Source organism: Habropoda laboriosa, unplaced genomic scaffold (assembly GCF_001263275.1).
Source record: "Habropoda laboriosa isolate 0110345459 unplaced genomic scaffold, ASM126327v1 scaffold472, whole genome shotgun sequence".
Classification (NCBI taxonomy): Eukaryota; Metazoa; Arthropoda; class Insecta; order Hymenoptera; family Apidae; genus Habropoda; species Habropoda laboriosa.
This window is the reverse complement of record NW_017100581.1, coordinates 32,707-44,060: the sequence shown is the minus strand read 5'-3', so window position 1 is coordinate 44,060 and position 11,354 is coordinate 32,707. Positions and strand designations below refer to the sequence as shown.

The window sequence follows — 11,354 nt, the reverse complement described above, 5'->3', positions numbered from 1 at the left end:
AAAAATGGCAGACCTTGAAACAGAGTTTTAAAATTTCGATAAAAAATGAGTACATTTTGAGGTGAAAAAAATAGTAAACATTACTTTTTAAAAGTTTCCGTATGCTTAATTGAAAACATTTTTATGTAGAATACATACATCATTCAACCCGTTTAGAAAACGTCGTTTTGAGAAAAACGTGTTTAACGCAAATTTAATGCAAGTTTTAAGTTCATTTATTTTGTTTAAAAATAAATATATTTAAAGACTTACCATATCTTGTCAATTCCAGTTCCATAGTACTTGTCATCTTTGTTTGTTGAAGGCCGATTGATTATTTCTCAATCCAGCACATCGACATTAGAATTGAGAGACGTGCGCGAATTAGAGGTATCGATACACCATACAACTTTCTCCAGTATGTAACCACCCAAACAGTGTTCTAATAATTCTGATTTGCTTAAATCAGTTTAAATTAGCGTTAATGCATCGATTATGCCTTGCGGTAATGGATTCTTATGTCTATATTCCTGTAACTTTCCACTATATTTAGTGCGCTGCCAAGAACACCATGAGTTCTCATCCTCCAGGGATAGATGATGTTTAGGATTTTTATTAGGACCTTTTGTGGTGTAACGTAACCCAAATAGCGTTATGCATTTTTTCTACAGAGTCTGCATTTTCACGAATTGCCTTTCGATAGTAATTACAAAATTCATCGATTACTTTATAGGTTAATTTTCCTCTACCACCGATCCTTTTGTACTTATTTTTCAGATAACGTAATCTCATACCCATACGTTTTTTAGTGTGGTTTACGTACTTTTCTTTAACAACAGCTTTATCGCCACACAGTTTTGGATCTATTATTAATGTAAGTACTTACCTTATGAAGTTTTTACAATCTAACGAACATCTTGCGGATTGCATCGACTTCCAGCGAAAAGCACTGTAACTTAACGTTATTTACATACATGCATTTCGGCTTAATATTTTAGGAGCATATTCTGAAAAGGTTATACTTTCAAATTATCAAAAAAAATTAATATTTTCGACCTCTCAAAGTGTTTCTTCTGAAAAAAACGTGTAAAATATTATAATACATTTTAATTTTAAAACTACAAGAAACATTACTACGGTTATGAATGTATTAAAAAGATATTGAAAGAACTGTTATATAATTTATGGTGAAAAATGTAAATAAACCTTTGGAACATTAATCTTGTTTTAAATCTAATTATCACATCTATTATCAAATATATGTATATTTAGAATTGCATATAGAGCTACAGTAGAACTTTGACTATCGACTTTTTGACTATCCGAACTAATCATAACACACGCTATTCGGAAAATCAAATAACTATGTTTTCACATAAAAGAAGATCGTCTATTTTGAAATATTTCATAAACGTTAATATTAAGCAAAACGAAAAACTTTTGAATAAAAATTTAGCAATTTTCTTCATCTCTATTCTTATTTCCCAATTTTCTTAGCTGCCAACTGTTAATCGATGTTGCGATAATCGATCGTTCCGCTGATCGGTGTTCTGATAAACCAGATTCTACTGTCTTTAACAAGTAGTTACACTTGTTACACTTCAACTTTTAAAATAGCAAAATCCTATTTTATTTCGTTAAATTCAAAATACAAAATAATTTATATTTGTTTAATTGTTTTCTTCTTACATATGCAAATCTGTTTTCATAACATAATTGTTCATTTCTGAAACATGTTTAATTTTTTTGACATATCAAGATTAATTAGTAAGTTAGTATAATTCAACAATACTTCGATTAAATATAAATAACTCTCTATATCTCTAAAACGTTAATTTTAAAACAGTATTACTATATTTTTCAACTATAAATATAGAAATAAATAGATTGAACATAGTGTACTACTTTTCATATTTATGTATTAAAAAGTATGTATAAGAAAAGGACTGTGTTACAACTAACTAATTGTAAGTAGTCTTGATTAGTATATGTCGACATTTTTATAATTTTCATTTAACAAACTAATTATTTTCTTCTTTCTTTCTTATATACAATTCTAATTTTAGAAATAAGATAAAAATCGAACTGATTATATTTTTACTCGAATTCCAAAAAAACCATTTCGCAGCATCATATCATATTTTCTTTATCACTATTCTTTGTAAAAACAATAACCGAATTTCTATAATAAAACAACTCATACAATTACCTGCTAAGAATTTTTTAATTAGGATTTAAACATTTCTTCGATTAATAACTATGCTAATGTAATTAATACTCATTTCCCAACAGTTTCAAGCACTTTTTTCCCAAACAAGAAAATGAAAGTGAATGTGGTGAAATCTTACTTAATTTCTAACATTTGAAATACTTCCTTTCGCTAAAATACTGAAACATGTGCAAATCATAAGGTATCGTTTTTAATTAAATCCAATTTTCTCAAGATTGATAACAGTAATTGTGAATATATTACAGAAAGCTGATGACAGTAACTTGTCTTATACATTCTTTTATGAAGAGAAAGGATAGACGAATTTCGACTGTAAACGATCCTACAAACTTTTAGGACTTTTTCTGTCTTTCATTGTCCCCAAAAATGGACTTGATACATGCTGCGTGCATTACATCTGTGTAAACAGGAAATCTGTGTCTATTTTTAAAAATGAAATCCATTGGTTTTTTGATAGTTCTAAGTAGTCGCCAATTGCAATTTTCTATTGTAGCAGTGAAACTGATATTTTAGACAGAATTTAACAAATACGCACGTGTGTGTGGCCGCGCTCGTGCTCCATGGGTGAATGGGAGAGAGTGCGTTTCTGTATTTATATTTAATAACATATTGGCTTGGTACCATTATATCTTATAAATATTGCAGTGCAGTTTAAACGCAATTATCTGGTAGAAAAGAAAGACAGGGATTACGTGTTGTAAAGTTTATATTCCGCTTTCACATCCTAAAATAGACTGCATCCATTATTATTTTTATTTTACATTCATATGAAAAAAAATTTGTATTTCTAATAAACGAATACAGCTACATACTTCATATGAAATATTACGAAAGATAAAATACGGTATTTCAAGACGTTTCGGTTGTAGGTATTTTAAGAATAACATTTGTGTAATAACAAATAAATCAGTAGCAGAACTAAAGAGTAAAGAAAATATCGTTTTTGTTGCTACCATTTTTCACGCATTTTCAAAATGTCGAGGAGCACAATTAAATCGATACCCATAATTTTTGATGTTTAACAATGTAACAAAAGAGACAATTGTAATGTTTTTCTAATAAAGCACGACAACTTAAGAAGAGGTATGGTATTTTGTGCTTTACAGATAAGAAATTTGTTTCACGCAAATATAGATAAATTTTTATTCACATTATGTCGTTATTGTATGAATGGCATTTATCAAACCATTATTGAAATCAATTTTTTAATTTGAAACAATATCGTGCAAAGCCATAAAAAAATATTCGATGCAAAGTTCCCATGGTACTGCAATACTTACGACTGATTACGAATTTTCATTCACTTTTATACGACTCGACGGTTTCAGCAGCGCTGATAACACAAAAATACCATCGTTTTAGCGAACTTTGAAACCTCGTGGCATGCGTTTGATCACGTCTTGCGTATATGTCACTGGTTGGCTTTCATTGGCTCATTCGAATGAATCTTAGCGCGCAGGCGGTAAGCCAGTTATAAGAGTTGAAACTACGTTCAGAACATCACATTTCTATTTACGCACCGCACGCGTCTGAGCCTCTACGTCCACCGGAACGACAAGGAAGTAACTGCTAAACTGTAAGTGGATCTTATCAGTATTGTAGTATCGGAAGGCTTGTTCGATATCTACTATAGGAGGTTTTCAAATCTAGTGCATTTTTTCATAAATATAATACGAGTCGATGAAATATTTTAATGATATTCCTATATTTGTTTATTTACTTGATTTTGTGAGCATGTTTTCATGTTGTGTTTCTCTTACTTACAACTACCTTTTAGAAGATTATAAGGAGTAAAATTTGTTTAATGTAGCACGTAATACATCATTTATTTAAATAACATAGTTCACTATTTCAAAATACGTATCTATTGCTGTAGTATACGCTATCATATAATGACTTTCTGTTTCGACCATTAGGAAGTATGAGTTCTAGCGAAAGCTAAGAAAGCGTTATACGTAACTTACGTACATATGCCGCATTGTAGATACTATATGCGTATGTCCAATGAACCTTGTGTTATCATGATGCACCATTTCCACTTCAACATTTATCTCAGTTTTAATGTGAGATTTAACGTTATATTAACGAGAGACATCACACAACCGATACACGCCGAATTTGGTAAAATTTTGCAGACAGCTAGAGAATCCGAATATATCGGATAGGTACTTTTTTTAAACTGCTAATATTCATGTTTAGCGCTTCACACTTTGGGGCTGGAAAACTATCAATTGGAACATCTCGAAAACGGATTGAAATAGAGAAAAATGTTAAATATGAATTCTGTCTATATCTTCACGAGGAATAACATGATGCAAACGAAATTTGGCCAAGATCGTAGATGGCGCTACCGTAGTTAAGAATATCATATTTCTGTAAATATTTTTTGACAAAAATTTGTCGATACAGACTACAAAATGGATCTCACAAATTCCCTTTTTTCCTAATTCTCGAGATATTCTAATTAATAGTTTTCTAGCCCCCAAATTTTAAGGGCGATTTCACTCCCTAAACATGAATACTATACCACTGAACGCTGTACTAAAAAACACGTGTCTAATATTTTGCGCAAAACTTTATAAAAATTATCGCGTATCAGTTGGGTGATGTCCCTTGTAGCTCTAAATTAATTAATTTACATTATTACAATTAGTTAACATTTTTCTAAAAATAGAATTACATTTCTATGCATAAATCTAATGTAATAGTATACAATTTTGAAAATAAAATTGTAGGTATCTTAAAAGAGAGTTCTAAATAAAAGAATTTCGATATCCAGAGAAATATCTTACAAGTAATATAATATTATTCTCTATTAATTCTCTAAAATTGGACGAAAAAATTTTAATAAACGATTTAAACATTATCAAAAGTTCCTTAACTTAAAAAAGGGAAATATATTTAACCTCAACATAAATCAGGTGTATTTTACTTGTTTATTAAAATCTGACGTGACATATTCTGTCGAATTACCTAACCAGTTCAATTAATTAACTAAATAAGACAAAATATGTCTATTTATTACTTCACAAATTGCCTTCCCTGAGATAGGATTTAGGAATGAATAGAACAGTAAAAACAGAATATAAAACATTTTGTATAAAAATGTAATACATTGTTGCAGAGTTTACCATTACTTTTAGCTGTGTAAAATCGTCAGAGAATGGCAACCGAAGTTGCGCAATTACCTCAAATAGAAGTCTTTCACCGCGTGTTGGAACTTCCGGTGATAGAAAGTGCGATATCTAAATCTGCAGCGACATACTCTCGTGTAAAAGACTGTCACCAACTTGTCCACTGGGCACTGACCACTGCGGAAATTTCTTTAAGCAATGCGACGAAGCAGGCAGTACCCATTGCTGTACCCATTGCCAGGAAACTCGAGAACCCTATACACTTTGTTGACCACACGTTGTGCCTTGGTCTCGACAAAATCGAAGAAAAAGTTCCACTGGTTAAGGAGAAACCTGAGCAGGTTAGAAATCAATCCCTTTTCTAGTAAACGAAATAAAAATTTAACATAACTCCAAAAAAATGTATTACTTCAAGTATGTTCGTAATTCTAAGTATTAATGAATAAGAAAAAACCATTGTATATAATACAAACTAGGTGTTTTTGAAAAGGGGTTCAGGACGTATATCTCAAAGCAGTATTCACTAAACTAATGTAAAAAATACCTAAGGAACAAGATTCCAAAGAAAAATTTAATTGTAATTTAACAAAGTTAAAAGCAATTCTTCGTATTAATATTGAGAGTGATTTGTCTCCCTCTATTTATCACATACAAAGTGGGTATTCTTAGAGGGTGCGTAGAATATTTTGGAATTAGATGACTTTCAAATAGTTTTCTTTGCACTGGGTATATGATAAATAGAAATGGAAAACTTATTAACATCGAAAATTGTTTCTAATTGTGTGAACGTTGATTCTTCAACCGATAATCATTAAGGATTTTTTACCTAACTTAGTGAATACTTTTTAATCTAACACTTTCGGTAAAAAAAAATCGCTCGCTGTAGCTCATGTTACGTTTACTTGTATACTTAAAATTTATACCTTTTTTTAGTTTCACTCATGCTTGTACTTAAGAACATAATTTATATCTATTAAGTACCGCGTGACATACACATATGTATGTACTATCGATTTCTCATAAGAATTCGTATGATGAATATATGTATGTGACATTGGTACCAAAAATGTTCAAATATTTTGTATACAGGGTGAGGGACTAACTATTGCCACCTAGAATAACTCCGAAAGTATGATAGTAGTAGAAAAATTTTCGAAACAAAAGTTGCATGGGACAACAGGGGCCGTAGTATGGCGTTAATCTGTTGTTGCTAGGTGGAATCGTTTCAGAGATATGAAGGTCACCTTTGTTTTTTTAAACGGAATGCCCTATTTTTTTTACGGTAATTGGGAAGCTCGTTAATTTCCAAGTGGAAAAGTATTAGACATTGTTTGTCCTAGAGCTAATAATTAACGAGCTATTAACGAAAGTTTGATCCACAGAAGGTCGCGTTGAAAAATCATAGCCGCCTCATTCACCAGACCTGTCACCATTAGATTATTTTCTCTGGGGTACATTAAAAAGTAAAGTGTATCGTGAATCATCAACAACGGTAGATGATATGTAAGAACGAATTCGTGAAGCTCGTGCCACGCTTGCTTCGGGGACAATTCGCGACTATATGCGAATCATATGGATCAAACTGTCGTTAATATCTCGTTAATTAATAGCTTTAGGACAAGCAATGTTTAATACCTTTCCACTTGGAAATTAATGAGCTTTCCAACTACCGTTAAAAAAGTAGGGCATTCCATTTAAAAAAACAAAGGTGACCTTCATATCTCTGAAACGACTCCACCTAGCAACAAAAGATTAACGCCATACTACGGCACCTGTTGTCCCATGCAACTTTTGTTTCGAAAATTTTTCTACTTCTATCATAATTTCGGAGTTATTCTAGGTGGCAATAGTTAGTGCCTCGTCCTGTATAATTAATTTTTATAGTTCTTGCATTTTTACGCGTGATTACTTGAACAAGTTAAAGAAATCAAAAATGAAAAGGTATTACACATTCGATATGGGCAATTACATTCATACAAATTTTGAATAAATAAAATTTTAATAATTTCATGTAATTAATCGAATAAAAGTATACATATATATTCCTTTTGTTAGATTTTAGAAAATGCATATACGTTAGCACTGCGAACTGTTCAACCAGCCGTTTCGAGTATTTCAGTTGTTAACGATTTAATAATCACGCAAGCTGTAACCTTGAGGGATATAAGTTGGAATAAAATGAATCAGGTTCTCGAAACCTATTATGGTAGCGCAGCTGTTAGGGGTTTTGACAGTACAGTCGACGTCGTTGATAAGTTGATAGATAAATATTTTCCTGCGACAACAGATGAAGAAACAATCCGTAAGCTAAAGTACTCTACTTTTAATCAGTAAAATTTGCAACTTTTCTACTTCATCTCATCAATTTTTTATTCACAACAGCAGCAGGCGTGACATTAATATTAACGATAATAACCAGGATGGTAATATTAACCCTCCGTAGGGAATCTGGGTCTTGGACGACCCAAGTGAAATTTCACTACCGTAATTCTTCGAAACGAATTTTTATTTTTATTGAAAAATATTTGAAACATTTGACTTAACGAACAATTGTATAATGTAGTAGAGACTTTGATAAGTACTACAGAATTTTTTCAGATTTTTTGAAAGCTTGAAACAGTAAAAAAAAATAGACTTGGACTCCTCAGTTTGTCTACGGAGGGTTAAATCGTCCAATAAGTTCGTGCTGTTTATCGATGTGCCATTTAATAGATCAATATTTCAAACATACCTTTAAATGCTATTAAAGAATGTATTCACCTTCTCGTTCTACAATTTCTCCCCACCTTTTTGGCACAACCATTATGCTGTCACTATAAAGTTCCTTCGGTTTTTCATTAAAATATTTTACAATGTTATTTCTTATGGGCTTGATATTGCTAAATCGTTTGCCCACAAAAAAATATTGTAATGTACGAAATAGATGGTAATCTGATGGAGCAATGTCCGGAGGATATCGTGGGTATGATAAAATTTCTCAACGTAATCTTTTTTGCACGTTTTTTGCTACATGTAATCTGGCATTATGGTGGTGAAAAATTATTTTGTTCCAATTTAAGAGTTCTGGTCGTTTCACTGCTATTGCTTCTATGAATTTTCTATAAGCACAGTGTACACGTCTGAATTAATGGTTTCATTTCTCGAAATACAAAATACATCGTGAAGAGTATAAACGCATCGTGGTATGAACTTATTGAACTACTTAATATAATTCCGTCTGATTGCAGTAGTATAGAATATAAGTTATTAGAAATAAGTAGAGGAAAGGAAACGTAAGAAACACTGGTTAATCGTTTATTTTCATTTCATATGAATCATCATAACAATTAATTATTTAATATGAAGTATTGCTAAAGTAACTGATTAGATTTAAGTAATTTCAAGAGTGATATTCAATCAGAAACATGTAGTAATAATATGAAAATAATTTTGTTTTTATTTTAGTAATAAATACAAACGAAGAAGATAAATTGCTCCACACCCTACAAACCGTTGGACGTTTATCCAATAAAGCCGCTCGCCGTGTATATTCGAATATAATACTTCACCTGGGAACTATTAATGCGAATAATTTAAAATCTTACATTAAATCTGTAGTACAATTTCTACAATTAACGAATCGTCATGCTACAAACGATGAAGTACAAGCTCATGCAAGTCACTCGAATGATACATCGAATGCGGTGACAAAAAAAGTAAACTGACATTTCATTATCGATAAATGATAAAACAGGATTTTCTTCAATTCCATTAATTACTTATTTATTTTCTACGTGCATTTTGTTACTTTTTAATTCATTTTTTTAATTCATTTTTTGTATACGTTGCACATTACATTTAAAGAATCAATATCTACTTGTATTTATCATAGTGGTGAAAGTTATACTAGAGGCCACTCTAGCCTTTTAATACCAATTGTAAGCTTCAGTTTTAGAGCTGTTACAAATATAAAGTTGTACGATTAAATTATTATATGTATTAAACCGTTGTTATAATAATATTTTGTATTAAAAATATTATGAACAATTATAATTTCGATAAAATGTGTGTTTCCTTAATGTATAACGAGAGCAGTAAAGTTTTTAAAATAATTACCCTTAAACTAATTATATTGTCCTGACAATGACAGTAAATAAATTACTACCGAAATATACAAAACTTTTATTTTTCAAAAATTGATAAATAATTATTAATATCGATCAATCATACTTAGAACAAAATATCACTTGCAAACCAAGATATTTACACTTCTGTTCCTTAAAGATATGATTCTCATTTATTCAAAGAATAGTATAATATATTAAAATTAGAAACATTGAAATAAGTGACAATGCTAGAAAGAGATATAAAAAAGGAATTAATAATGTAGAACTTAATCTATAGTTCTACATTATGTGTTAAAAGAATAAAAAATATAGGATTAATTATATACGTATGTAAGTAGATCTTTAGTTTTGTGTTTTTGAAATTAGATTTAAAGTAAAATTATTACAATGTTACGAAATGAAGTATACTTTTATTATTTTTTATTAGTAATTTGTGCGTCGAAAAGTGTTAAACTACAATCAATAAACAATGGTTCGTAATTAAAATTATAATTTCCATGAATGAAGATACCTGAAAATATAATGCATATGTTAACATCACGATATTTTCATATATATTTATTTACTGCAAAGGATATTAGTTGAAGTATCAGTAATTCACGAATTCCTGAAAAAATCCATAAGAAAGCAAATTCTGTTATTGTATCTAAATAATCACATAATATATAATTATTATATCTAGTCATAGCTACAACATATTTGCGTATTGAATTTAAGGAATTATTAACAGAGAGTAGGTATTATTTTTTTATAATAGATTTTAATGTGTTCTTATTTTAATTAAGGTATTAATGTCTTTTTTATATGTACAGTGACTCTCACTATATTCGGACACTCTTTAGAACAGTGTAACTTTTTTTAAATTGGACTTAACGACTTGTGTTTTTTTGAGAAGTTAGAAAAATTAGTATACTAGATGACGTGTACAAACAATTTTGAAAAAATTGCAATTTCTGGAAATCGCCAAAAAAATTGTAAAGGTTATTATTTACAATTTTTTTTTAATTTATTTATTTAATGTCGCATCAGCTTATTTGCCATTAGCGACCACACATTTCTACACTATTACATAGTCCTTTATATAATATTATTATTTGTGGAGGTAGATTGTCTTAAATTTTCATTACAAGCTCAGATAAAAAAGTTGTAAACAGTGACCTTTACAATTTTCTTCGTGATTCCTACAAATTGTAATTTTGGTCAAAATTTTTGGTACACGTCATCTAGTATACTAATCTTTCTAACTTCTCTAAAAACTCAAATCATTTGGTCAATTTTAAAAAAGTTAAAATTGTCTAATGTCCGAATATTAGTGAGAGTCACTGTATACGTATGTACATATACATATACCTTCCATACTAAAAGTTAACAATAGGTTACTATACTATTCAGGCTCATCAGTAATCTAGATCTCCAAGTTAATGGTAATAAACAAAACATTTGCGTTGTATAAATTTCTATAAGATGAGGGGAATTACTACAAGAACCGTAGGAATCAACTATTATTATGACTTTGCTGTATTAAAAGACGACGTGACCTCCACGTCATGGATGATGACACATACGCATGTGTGCATGTAGTACGCACATACGCTGCGCAAAACATTCAGGGATGTAGATCCGTGTCAAAGTACATTTTTGTCCAATCTGTTTAAACACAAAACTGTATTTATATAAGTATTATGTATTTTTTAAATAGCTACTTCAGCTATTTTAAATAACTTTTGATAACTTCCTATTGCTTCAAATTGACTGAAAACTTTTATATCATTATTATATTTCAAAATTTGATTAATTAATATTTTAAAAACAAAAACAATTTCTTTATACTATAAGTATTTAACATTTCTTTCGTATTTTATTTCAGTTTTTATTTGTAAAATTAATAAAATTTATACATGAAAC

General features: G+C 29.9%; 1 protein-coding gene across 1 annotated transcript in view; it reads left to right on the top strand.

Moving 5' to 3' along the window:
* LOC108576662 overlaps nt 1-11,354 on the top strand; it is a 27,454-nt gene that overhangs the window by 10,201 nt on the left and 5,899 nt on the right. The window contains exons 9-10 of the mRNA XM_017939703.1: nt 5,359-5,707; nt 7,455-7,645. Coding sequence (XP_017795192.1) covers nt 5,359-5,707; nt 7,455-7,645 — 540 coding nt within the window. The remainder of the gene's footprint in view (nt 1-5,358; nt 5,708-7,454; nt 7,646-11,354) is intronic.